A 13094-nucleotide genomic window follows, 5' to 3' on the forward strand; every position below is an offset into this window, starting at 1 on the left:
GTATAATGCAGTCGCCATTTTCCTGTGTTTAGTTTTGGGAGGAAAACGTCTGCAAATAATAAGCTACGGAGTGCAGCAGACTTTTTCCTTCAAGCAGATTTGGTCTTCTGTAGTTACCAGGCCACTAAACAGCGACCATGTATGATCAAGATGAAGGTATGTTTTACGGACCATATTCAGGAGTTCACTCTAAGCACATTCGAAGTTCACAATGAAACACGAGTAACGTTATGATCGCTCTGTGCATTTAGTTGGCTAGCGTGGCGGGATCTGTACTAGGAAGCGGGATAACAGTATTTATCGGTGTTGCGACAAACAGTCCCCTGTAAATATGTGGAAGCAGTACCTAATAGCGAACTTGGTTTGTCCGATCAACCCCATAACTAAGTAAAATAAAAACTGGTTATGTTGTCGGTAACTTGCTCTGCTAGCTAGCCTGTTAGCTGTGTATCAAGTGCTAACTAGTTATAAACTTAATCTTAACATGTTTGGCCTAAATCTATAAATGTGTAGATCGGCGAGATTGGCTAGCTGGCAGAGATCGGATGTTTAACCCAAATTAATAATTTTCTGCTTTTCAGTCTCGTTGGTCATGTCCGCCTATAGAAATTTAGCCTATGAAAATGTCTGTTCTTGGTTGCGTCACAATGTGAGGAATAGACAGGCGTTACAGGTCATCCTGTGATTTGGCCCTTATCCCCACAGATATCCAGTACGATGAGGATGAGGATGAGATCACCCCGGACCTGTGGCAGGAAGCCTGTTGGATCGTCATCAGGTGAGGAGGGAGGCCACAACTAACAGAGCAGTGTCTCTGTATAACCTGTTACGTCTGTGTGTGTTTCTGACACCAGCCATCCTTAGAGTGGTTATGAATACGTGTGGTTTGTTAGCATGTGCAGAATGTGACTTGTCTGACCTTTGTCCTCTGTGACCCTGCAGCTCGTACTTTGATGAGAAGGGTCTGGTGCGGCAGCAGCTGGACTCCTTTGATGAGTTCATCCAGATGTCCGTACAGAGGATCGTAGAGGACGCTCCACCCATAGACCTGCAGGCAGAGGCGCAGCACACGTCAGGAGAGATAGAGGAACCGGTGAGAGAGACAAACGCACACACACACACACACACACACACGAAAGGTGAGACACACCTGAGGACTGGTAGAGGTGAGACATGCACACACACATCAGGAGAGATGAAGGAACTGGTCACACACACATACACAGGTTAGCTGCTAAAGTATTAATTTGTGTATAATGTGATGATGTATGATTCAATATGCAATGGATCTGTCTTACTATCCTGTGTGTGTTTGTGTTTAGCCGAGGTACCTGTTGAAGTTTGAACAGATCTACCTGTCCAAGCCCACGCACTGGGAGCGAGATGGAGCGCCCTCGCCAATGATGCCCAACGAGGCCCGACTGCGCAACCTCACGTAAGACAGACAGACAGACAGACAGACACACACACACGTGTGCACACACACACACATCATATAAACGCACACACAGATACAACCTCATGTATATCAGCGCAACCTCACACACAGACACACACACTCCTCACATACCACCCACTATATCAACACACACAGGCACAATCTCATGTACGTCATCTGTATAACCTTATGCAAGACACACACACACAAGCTTATGTACACTTGCACAATTCGTAGGACATGCACACACACAACTCATTACCTCCTGCACATCGTCATCTTATCAATACACACAAAACCTCAAGCACGCACATGTGGCATAGAAATTCATGTGCAATATTCAAGTTTGCCTTGCCGTGTGTGTGTAGGTATTCGGCCCCTCTCTATGTGGACATCACTAAGACCATCATTAAGGAGGGTGAGGATCAGCTGCTGACTCAACATCAGAAGACCTTCATTGGAAAAATTCCCATCATGCTCCGCTCCACCTACTGCCTACTGAGCGGCCTGACGGACCGTGACTTGTGTGAGCTCAACGAGTGCCCCCTTGACCCTGGCGGCTACTTTATCATCAACGGCTCCGAGAAGGTGCTCAGATGTGTTTTGAATCGTTTTTGGGTAACTGACATAAGTCCTGATATGTGATATAAGTTCTGTAATGGTGTATGTATTTGTGTATGTGTGTAGGTGCTGATCGCTCAGGAGAAGATGGCCACTAACACAGTCTACGTGTTCGCTAAGAAGGACTCTAAGTACGCTTACACTGCAGAATGTAGGTCCTGTCTGGAGAACTCCTCACGACCCACCAGCACCATATGGGTCAGCATGATGGCCAGAGGAGGACAGGTAACAAATACTCTCTCTCTCTCTCTCTCTCTCTCTCTCTCTCTCTCTCTCTTTCATGTTAACACAAACACTTATGCTCATTGAGTTGAGTATTGAGTTCTGTCTGTTTTGTGTGTGTGTGTAGGGTGTGAAGAAGAGTGCTATCGGCCAGCGAATCGTCTCCACTCTGCCGTACATTCGGCAGGAAGTGCCTATCATTATCGTGTTCCGTGCGTTGGGCTTCGTGTCCGACCGGGACATCCTGGAGCACATCATCTACGACTTCGACGACCCTGAGATGATGGAGATGGTGAGTCATCTTTGACCTCCTCACCTTTGACCCCACCACTCACCCAGTCCCCCATGACCTCAGCCTGTTTTTGCGCTGTAATAACACTCAACTGCACTCATCCTTACAGCCTTTATCTGAAAGTCATGAGTCTGGTGTGCCCCTCCCCCCAGGTGAAACCGTCCCTGGATGAGGCGTTTGTGATCCAGGAGCAGAACGTGGCGCTGAACTTCATCGGGTCCCGTGGTGCCAAGCCAGGCGTCACCAAGGAGAGGAGAATCAAGTACGCCAAAGAGGTGCTGCAAAAAGAGGTGCTGCCGCATGTGGGAGTCAGCGACTTCTGCGAGACCAAGAAGGCCTACTTCCTGGGGTAGGACACACACACACACACACACACACACACACATTCATGCTCACTCAATATTCATCACTATTGTAACTAATATCATTGTGATCAGCAATTAATTGTGATTGAAGTCACCCACATATACTCACCATTTGTGTGTGTGCGTGCGTGCAGGTACATGGTTCACAGACTGCTGTTGGCTGCGTTGGGCAGACGCGAGCTTGATGACAGAGATCACTATGGCAACAAGAGACTGGACTTGGCTGGACCCCTGTTGGCATTCCTTTTCAGAGGGTGAGAACAACAACAACAACAGAAACAAGGGTCACAACAGTAACAACCAAAACTATAACGATAATAACTAACACACCATTCATCACAACAAAAGTAGCAAACACGCCTATCACAACAACACCAAAACCAAAGCAACAAACCTCTCAAACCTCCCAAGCAGTTCTCACATTAACCACAGTTTTCATAACCTCTATAACCCTATGTGTAACATGTACCAGCTACGATCAGGTGGCTATGCTGTGTGTTTGTGAAGGACTGATGCAGTGTGTGTGTGTAATTCTCTCAGGATGTTTAAGAACCTGCTGAAGGAGATCCGTATCTATGCGCAGAAGTTCATCGACCGCGGGAAAGACTTCAACCTGGAGCTGGCGATCAAGACCAGGATCATCTCCGACGGACTCAAGTACTCCCTCGCCACTGGCAACTGGGGGGACGTCAAGAAAGCCCATCAGGCCAGGGCAGGGGTGTCTCAGGTACAGGCTAGTGCTCCTGTGTACTGGCTCATTCACATGTGTGTGTGTGCACATGTGATTGCCTGTTCATGTTTGCGCATATATGTGATTGTGTGTGTGTGTTGCAGGTGTTGAATCGCTTGACCTTTGCATCGACCTTGTCTCATTTGAGGCGTGTGAACTCCCCCATCGGCAGAGACGGAAAGCTGGCCAAACCTAGACAGCTCCACAACACGCTGTGGGGCATGGTGTGTCCTGCTGAGACTCCAGAGGTACTGGCAGACAAGTTTTCCAGCTCTTTGACACACCTACTTTTTGTCTTGTGCTCCAACAGACAATGCAGACATGCAATCTGATTGTGTGTGTGTCTCTCCACAGGGCCATGCTGTAGGGCTGGTGAAGAACCTGGCCTTGATGGCCTACATCTCTGTGGGCTCCCAGCCCTCCCCTATCCTGGAGTTTCTGGAAGAGTGGAGTATGGAGAACCTGGAGGAGATCTCACCAGCCGCCATTGCGGAGTGAGTGTACACACGCACGGACGCGCACACACGCACTAAGAGTAGAAGCTTAACATGGTGTCAATACAGACACACACACACACGGGAGAGGCGGGGATTATACACAAAACTGTGAGAAACACAAGTGGGTCATAATGAAAGTGTGTGTGTGTGTGTGTAGTGCCACTAAGATCTTTGTGAACGGCTGCTGGGTGGGGATACACAAGGACCCGGAGCAGCTGATGAACACACTACGCAAACTCCGACGCCAGATGGACATCATCGTGTCAGAGGTCAGCAAACACACGCAATCACTGCAGCACACACACATACACACACACGCTGCCCTCAACACACTAAATGCAACATGCAGACTACAGCATACACACACACTACAAAAAAAAAAAACAAGCGAACACTCAACAACCCCTCCTCCTCTGTTCTCATTCTCTGTGTGTCTGTGTGTCTGTGTGTCTGTGTGTCTGTGTGTCTGTGTGTCTGTGTGTCTGTGCGCTGCTGTTGCTGTTGGTCAGGTGTCCATGATCAGAGACATCCGTGAACGGGAGATCAGGATCTACACGGACGCTGGGAGGATCTGTCGCCCCCTACTGATCGTTGAGAAACAGAAGCTTTTACTCAAGAGACGCCACATCGACCAGCTCAAGGAGAGAGAATACAACAACTACAGGTGCGCACACACACACACACACACACACACACACACACACACACACACACACACACACCAGACTTAATAAATATTGCAACTGGACTATGTGTAAAATCTCAAACTCGTCTAATGCTATATACCCCATTGTGATGGCATTTTGTGTGTGTGTGTGTGTGTGTGTGTGTGTGTAGCTGGCAGGACCTGGTTGCGAGTGGAGTGGTTGAGTACATTGACACACTGGAGGAGGAGACGGTGATGTTGGCCATGACCCCTGATGACCTTCAGGAAAAGGGTGTGGCCTACTGCTCCACATACTCACATTGCGAGATCCACCCCTCCATGATCCTGGGAGTTTGTGCGTCTATCATCCCCTTCCCTGATCACAACCAGGTAACACACACAAACACACTTAGGAATATATTTATTAACAGATGCTTAGAGTCAGATAGTGTGGTGATGATGAGTATGTTTGTGTGTTTTTGCTCATCATGAGTCCCAGAGACCTCCCTACTTAATCACATACAAATGGTATTTTACCCAGAATATCTAAGGACACTGTAAACCACACTGATAGAGGTATTAGAAGACCTGTGTGTGTGTGTGTGTGTGTGTGTGTGTGTGTGTCTAACTCCTCTCTGTGTGCAGTCTCCCAGGAACACGTACCAGTCTGCTATGGGGAAGCAGGCTATGGGTGTGTACATCACTAACTTCCACGTGCGCATGGACACACTCGCTCATGTCCTCTACTACCCCCAGAAGCCCCTAGTCACCACAAGGTCTATGGAGTACCTGCGTTTCAGAGAGCTGCCTGCAGGTGGGACACACACACACATATATACACACATACATACATACATACATACATACATACATACATACATGCCCACTTACACAGAACGCCATGTAGAATGAACCTGTTTGAGAGCTGCATACATACCCACACACATTACCACAAACACACATTCATATATACACACACACATGCACGCACAAACCTGGATTTTAGAGGCTCCCTATGGGTTGTAACTAAAACTTATGTAAGTGTACACACACACACGCGCACGCGCACACACGCACACACGCACACACGCACATCCAGCTCCATGTCTTGGCCACTAGATGGTGCCACACAGTAGAGAGACTGCAGAGCCACCACAGTGTATGGGCATGCTGTTAGTGATGATGATTTAATTATGAATTACTAATGATTATCATCACGGGTGTTGCTGATGTCTTTAATGTGTGTGTGTGTGTTCAGGCATTAACTCCATTGTTGCCATCGCCTCATACACGGGATACAACCAGGAGGATTCTGTCATCATGAACCGCTCTGCTGTAGACCGCGGATTCTTCCGGTAAAATCTGGGTGTGAGCCTGTATGTGTATGATGAAAAGAAACATGGAGATCGTATCATAATGTGTTTTCATGGAATGTGGGGCGATGACGTCAACACACACATTTTGGTTGAAGGTTGTTGGTTATTTTGCTCAAGAGATTTGTGATCACGTGTGAAAAACTGATTTTTGTGTGTGTGTGTGTTTGTGTGTCAGGTCTGTGTTCTACCGGTCCTATAAGGAGCAGGAGTCTAAGAAGGGCTTTGACCAAGAGGAGATCTTTGAGAAACCCAGCAGAGAAACATGCCAGGGTGAGTCTCTCTCTCTCTCTCTCTCTCTCTCTCTCTCTCTCTCTCTCTCTCTCTCTCTCTCTCTCTCTCTCTCTCATATACACACACACACACACACACTTCTGTTGTAGTGTGTGTGCCAATGTCCTAATAGAAGCAGCCTAATTTCACCTCTTGACCTGCGCTGTGTTGGCAGGCATGCGTCATGCCATCTATGACAAGCTGGACGACGACGGGCTGATTGCGCCGGGCGTGCGCGTGTCCGGCGAGGACGTGATCATCGGCAAGACTGTGACTCTGCCAGAGGTGGACGAGGAGTTGGAGAGCACTACCCGCCGCTACGTCAAGCGAGACTGCAGCACCTTCCTCCGCACCAGCGAGACGGGCATCGTTGACCAGGTCATGGTCACACTCAACCAGGAGGGGTACAAATTCTGCAAGATCAGGGTGAGTGGGTGTGGGGTGTGGAGTGTGGAGTGTGGAGTGTGGAAGTGAGAGTGAGAGTGTGGCCTTTTTTTGAGGCACTGGGGCCATGGCCCAAATTAGGGATGAACTACTGACAGGTGGTGTTACTTTAGGGTGTTTAGCAACTAGGGTTAGTAATGAATAATCAATTAATCGTCTTTAAGAATTAATTCGAATAAAAATCCAAGCCTAATGAATAATTGTTCTAGTTCCGCGCATTATGAGAACAACATCTTCAGGTATCTTGCGCGAGCGCGACTTCCTACAACAGACGAGCAAAGATGAAGAGGGCTAGGAGAAGTGCAGTGTGGGACCATTACTCAAGAAAAGACAATAAAGTCCACTGCAGTTACTGTGACGCTGTATTTACTTACCATAGTACAACGTCTCAGGGGTTCAAATACTTATTTTCCGCGATCAAATGCAAATCAATTAATAACCGTTATAAAATGCAGTTTTCTGGATGTTTTTGTTGATATTCTGTCTCTCACTGTTAAAATAGACCTACCATTACAATTATAGATCACGCATTTCTTTGCAAGTGGGCACACTTGCGAAATCGGCAGGGGTTCAAATACTGTATAAAATTTAAGAAATATACATACGAACGTAAATTCCAGCGAAGCCAGCACCAGCGGCGGGCTCCAGCAGCAAACCATTCAGGCTACACTAGCTAGGAGGACATGTGATGACAAGCGAGCTAACTAAATTACCAGACGCATAGTTAATATGATTGTCAAAGACATGTTGCCTTTAAGTCTGGCTGACGGCGAGGGTTTCCGAGAACTAATGGGATTTATTGAGCCAGGATATTATCGTATTCCATCCAGAAAAACATTGACCAACCGTTTGGAGCAACAGTTTGCTGAGAAGAAGGCTGAGTTAAAAAGGAAGCTAGCTACTGTTGACGTCGCTTTAACCACTGACTGCTGGACTGCCTTGACTACGGAGAGCTACATTACAGTGACATGCCACTACATTGAGGAATATGTTGATTTTCATGAACAAGAACACATAGATGGGCCTGTGATAGGTAATGTATGCCCAGGCAGTCCATGCAGGCGTCAAGCCTTAGCAAATAATCGATTTAATTGTTCAATAATGTTATTAATAGTCGAACATGAAAACTCCTGCAAAGTCCCATCCCTATTAGCAACGGAAAGGACTTGGCTTATAATTGTAAAATCTACGGATAAATCAAAGACACTGGTTTTGACAATTTCATGACCTGTTTAAATGTAAACAAAAGTGTTCTCACGCAACTGTTTCCAGGCATTGTTGAGAAGTTTCCCATGTTGATGTGCTCTATGAGCGAATGTCCTTGGTACTTCAGCTCGAAATGGAGATAGGAGGCTTAAACACGAGGCTTGGAGGCTTAAATGGGAAAAGGAGTCCTTCAGGAGTCCTAAAGTCTCCCTTTTAAGTGTGAGGTGTTGTGTGGTGCATGTTGTATTTATTCTCAGTGTGTTTTTTTGTGTACGGGTATGTGTGTTGGTTCCTGTTTTATATTCCTACTTTTATGTGTATTATTGTTTTCTGTGTGTGTGTGAGTCACTGTTTGCTAAATGCAGGGAGTGGTTCTTTACGACATCAATCAGTTCAGTGTTTGTGTGTATTCATAGACAGATTAACGAGAAATATTATAAGATATAACACACCCAGGTATGTGTGTTTGTGCAGGCAGATTAATGTCCAAGCATAGGAGATGTAAAACAAGTCCGGTCTGGCTCTTTGTGTGTGTGTGTGTGTGTGTGTGTGTGTGTGTGTGTGTGTGTGTGTGTGTGTGTGTGTGTGTGTGTGTGTGTGTGTGTGTGTGTGTGTGTGTGTGTGTGTGTGTGTGTGTGTGTGTGTGTGTGAGTGTGTCTGAAGCTTTTTCACTGCTTCAAATGAGATCATATATGGCGTGTTTGCACAAGCTGTCCATCTGCTTGAGACCAGAGCTGTGTGTGTGTGTAGTCATTCCCTGTTGTATAGATGGACGCCTCTGGAGGTTCTGGAAGTTCATTCCCCATCTAACCCTATGAGCTTATAGTGTTTGCTAACCCTAACCCATTGCCTGGTTGAGCCTGGTGAGCCAGACTCGAACTTGCAACCTTGGGCATGGGAGGCAGGCGTGCTAGCAAGGGGATTAAATCCCATGGATGCTAGTGGCTGTCTTTTAAGGTGTCTGGGAGAGACATTTACTCACTGCACAGCACTTTAGCTAGGAGTCAGAGCAAGAAAGGAATCATTTTTAAACCCCTCAAATCAATAAAGTCTCTTTTTTTTCTTTCTCTCTCCCCCTCTCACCCTCCCTCCTCTACAGGTGCGTTCTGTGAGGATCCCTCAGATTGGGGATAAGTTTGCCAGTCGACACGGACAAAAGGGAACCTGTGGTATCCAGTACAGACAGGAGGTCAGTCCTGTGTGTGTGTGCGTGTGTGCGTGTGTGCGTGTGCGTGTGCGTGTGCGTGTGTGTGTGTGTGTGCGTGTGCGTGTGTGTGTGTGTGTGTGTCACACAGGACACACATGTTGATGAGTGTATAGATGATGGTTTGCGTGGGTCCAAGACTGGGAGCCACAGCTGCAGAGGAAGTGTGTGTGCGTTTGCATCTGAATCTCAATTCCTGACTCCAAACACTCCTCACATTGAGCAGGAAGTGGATGGAAGGGGAGCACAGCAGACCTACAGTGTCACCAGACATCACGCTGCCTTAACATTTTTGGGATACTCAAGAACATGCATGCACTCCCCCACACGCAAACACAAACACACACACACACACACACAAACACACACACACTTTCTCACTTTCGCACACACAGAAGCCAAGCTTTCATCAATCCTCCACCTCTCCTTCTGTCTGCATGTGGATGAGCTGAGACCCACAGAAAGTCAAACTCAACCCCAGGCATCACCAGGGACCTCACATTTACATTTACATTTAGCAGACGCTTTTGTCCAAAGCGACGTACAAGGGAGAGAACAGTCAAGCTACGAGCAAGGGCCAGAGGGTGGTGGTTGTCTGATATTCCGAGATGTGTATTGATATGTAATTGGCTGCAGAAAGTAAACTAACACCAGTAACTAAACAGCACTCTAAATGGATAGATATGAGCTGCTAAAGCAGCTGATTTTAACACATGGCCCAAATGACCAGCTCTGTTGTAATACTGGAAAAGAATCACAATAAATCATCACACAAATATTGACTCTGCAACGTGTGCGTGTATGGGTATGTTTGTGTGTGTGTGTGTGTGTGTGTGTGTGTGTGTGTGTGTGTGTGTGTGTGTGTGTGTGTGTGTGTGTGTGTGTGTGTGTGTGTGTGTGTGTGTGTGTGTGTGTGTGTGTGTGTGTGTGTGTGTGTGTGGGCGTAGGATATGCCGTTTACCTGTGAGGGCATCACTCCTGACATCATCATCAATCCTCACGCCATCCCCTCCAGAATGACAGTCGGCCATTTGATCGAGTGTTTACAGGGAAAGGTATGTGTATACATACACACACACTACAAATATTTAAAAAACTATGTACAATAGCACACCAATTCCTGACTTGTCCTTACTTCACATCAGTGGTCACATTAATGCCTTAATTCTAAGTATGAGATTTTGACACAATGAATGAATGAATGCAGTCTGATGCTATGACAACGGTTGAGTGTTACCACGGTGTCCTCCCCTCTGCAGGTCTCGGCCAATAAGGGAGAGATCGGTGATGCCACTCCCTTTAACGATGCGGTCAATGTGCAGAAGGTGTCCAACCTTCTGTCTGAGTACGGATATCACCTGAGAGGCAACGAGGTACACACACACACACACACATACCTTCTTTGTAAGTACTACTGTTACCTGGGAGGCAACGAGGTACACATACACACACACACACACACACACACACACACCTTCTTTCGAAGTACTGACATCACCTGAGAGGCAACAAGGGACACACTCTCACACACACACCTACATCTACCTGCTGCATGAGATGCAATAAAAGTAGTGCTCGAATGTTGTGTATGGAACTTACCTGCTCTGTGTGTGTGTGTGTGTGTGTGTGTGTGTGCGCGTCTGTGTGTGTCTGTGTCTGTGTCTGTGTGTGTGTGTGTGCTGTGTAGGTGCTGTATAACGGCTTCACTGGCAGGAAGGTGACGTCTCAGGTCTTTATCGGGCCAACATACTACCAGCGTCTCAAACACATGGTAGACGACAAGATCCACTCCCGCGCTCGCGGCCCCGTACAGATCCTCAACAGACAGCCCATGGAGGGCAGGTCACGGTGAGCCTGTGTGTGTGTGCGTGCGTGCGTGTGTGATTTCAGCTGTGTGTGTTTCAGTGAAGGGGGTATGCGTTTTGGTGAGATGGGTGAGAAGTGATTGTCCGATTGCTCACAGGACGAGTGTGTGTCTGTGTGTGTTTCAGTGACGGTGGACTGCGTTTCGGTGAGATGGAGCGTGATTGTCAGATTGCTCACGGGGCCGCCCAGTTCCTGCGGGAGCGTCTGTTCGAGGCATCGGACCCGTACCAGGTGCACGTGTGCAACCTGTGCGGACTCATGGCCATCGCCAACACACGCACACACACCTACGAGTGTCGTGGCTGCCGCAACAAAACACAGGTAAATCAGCACACACACAGACACACGCACACACTTTGTGCCAATGTAGTGCATGCAGTTTAAAATATTATTGAGCAACTTTTGTTGTCATTGTTATAGTAGATGTAACAAATGTATAATTTCAGGTTTGTTTGTTTGTTTGTGTGTGCGTGTGTGTGTGCAGATTTCGCTGGTGCGGATGCCGTATGCCTGTAAGCTGCTGTTCCAGGAGCTCATGTCCATGAGCATATCCCCACGCATGATGGTCAGCTAGACATTCTGGGAGATGTAGTTCTCAGCTGAGTATGCTGGGATATGGAATTTTCTGCTGGAGGAGTCTGAAGAGTGTAGAATGTGGTTTTTGATGACTGAGATAAGAAGTGAGCTTCGGGATCATTGTGGAACAGTTTCTGTTGCTGGTAACATTTTCTTATTTTAGGTCTGACATCAAGTATCAGTTACTTTAAAATCATCTTGAATAAAGTTTTTTTTTTAAAGAAAGAACATTTCTGTCTGACCTCTGTTTGAGTTCATTCTGAGTTGGATGCAGGTGTGTTTGAGTGTGTTTAGGGACAGATGGAGAGATTGACTGTGTGTGTGTTTCCCATTCCAGAAGTTCTTATCTTTACAAGTGTGTGTGTGTAATGCTGATAAACACATCCTTTCATTTAACACAGACACACACACACACACACACACAGCATCTCATGTTTAAGTGTAGAGGTTTTTGTATTCTGCTGTGTTGTGTTGTGTGCACACAGATTGGTACACATGTAACGGTAGTCAGCGTATGCTGCGCTGTGAGTAATCCTCACTCCCCGACATCTTAAGAGACCTGCTAGCGACAGACGCTAGCACCCATGGGTTTTAGCGTCTTTGCTAGCTCCCATGCCTGAGGTTGAGAGTTTCAGTCCGGTGTGGGAAGGGCTGTGCTTGCAGGTCACACTCACTCTGTCACTCACACACACAGGTCACACTCACTCTCTGTCACGCACGCACTCACAGTGTTTTCTCCATTAAAAAGTCCAGTCGGTCTGTCTGTCTGTCTGTCTGTCTTTATTAGTGTATGTAAAACAGGACAGTATGAGTGAGACACATGGGGTGGGGGTGAGTGGGTGGGGGGGGCAGAGTATGAACACAGGAAGAAGCCAACACCCTCCATACTAACATACTACATACTTTTAAACTCTACTACATACCATACTAGTTAAGTCCTCCATAGCTGAGTATACTGCACCCACCTGCCTTGCCCTATGCTGGGGGGTGGCAGGGGCAGCTACACACATACTTAAAGAAATAGCACCCATACTGAACGACATTCCAGAGAAATCCTCTTAGCGAGCCAGCTCTACAGGCCACACATGCATGTGCATGGCCGAACACGTACACACACACTCACACTCACTCAACCTGGAGCCGATGTTGCCTAACATGAAGTGGGGGGATGTGTGTGTGTGGTGGCTTTGCTCTAGTTGCCTGCGTGTGTGTGGATTGTGTAAAGGCCTGTGTTTGTGTGTGTGTGCATGCGCTTTAAGCTGAGAGAGGGAGGAACTAATGCACTTACAGTATTTCTTCACAAACACTTTCTTATGTTCAAGCTAAACACACGTGGCATTT

At 47.1% G+C, this 13094-nt stretch overlaps 2 protein-coding genes across 2 annotated transcripts in view; one reads left to right on the forward strand and one right to left on the reverse strand.

Moving 5' to 3' along the window:
* The first annotated feature begins 2 nt into the window (after positions 1-2).
* polr2b (RNA polymerase II subunit B) lies at positions 3-11981 on the forward strand. The gene is made up of 25 exons (XM_012814359.3): positions 3-156; positions 706-778; positions 943-1093; positions 1323-1435; positions 1807-2026; positions 2126-2284; positions 2409-2573; positions 2726-2922; positions 3073-3192; positions 3479-3665; positions 3773-3916; positions 4023-4162; positions 4323-4434; positions 4675-4829; positions 5003-5201; positions 5457-5625; positions 6070-6166; positions 6363-6457; positions 6633-6883; positions 9207-9296; positions 10259-10366; positions 10571-10684; positions 10999-11159; positions 11303-11498; positions 11662-11981. Exons 1-25 carry the CDS (start codon positions 138-140, stop codon positions 11749-11751), a joined length of 3525 nt encoding a protein of 1174 aa, XP_012669813.1. The 5' UTR covers positions 3-137; the 3' UTR covers positions 11752-11981.
* Positions 11982-12516: 535 nt separating this feature from the next.
* The window catches only part of igfbp7 (insulin-like growth factor binding protein 7), a 7271-nt gene continuing 6693 nt past the window's right edge, over positions 12517-13094 (reverse strand). The window contains exon 5 of the mRNA XM_012814351.3: positions 12517-13094. This exon is cut by the window's right edge and continues 265 nt beyond it. The gene's annotated coding sequence lies outside the window, so the exon portion shown is untranslated.

Source organism: Clupea harengus, chromosome 6, assembly GCF_900700415.2.
Source record: "Clupea harengus chromosome 6, Ch_v2.0.2, whole genome shotgun sequence".
Classification (NCBI taxonomy): domain Eukaryota; kingdom Metazoa; phylum Chordata; class Actinopteri; order Clupeiformes; family Clupeidae; genus Clupea; species Clupea harengus.

Excerpts from the sequence above, each read along its gene's own strand:
- polr2b (XM_012814359.3), top strand. Across the intron at positions 2,285-2,408 it reads TGATGGCCAGAGGAGGACAG|GGTGTGAAGAAGAGTGCTAT; the intron begins GTAACAAATACT and ends GTGTGTGTGTAG. Across the intron at positions 6,884-9,206 it reads ACAAATTCTGCAAGATCAGG|GTGCGTTCTGTGAGGATCCC; the intron begins GTGAGTGGGTGT and ends CCTCCTCTACAG.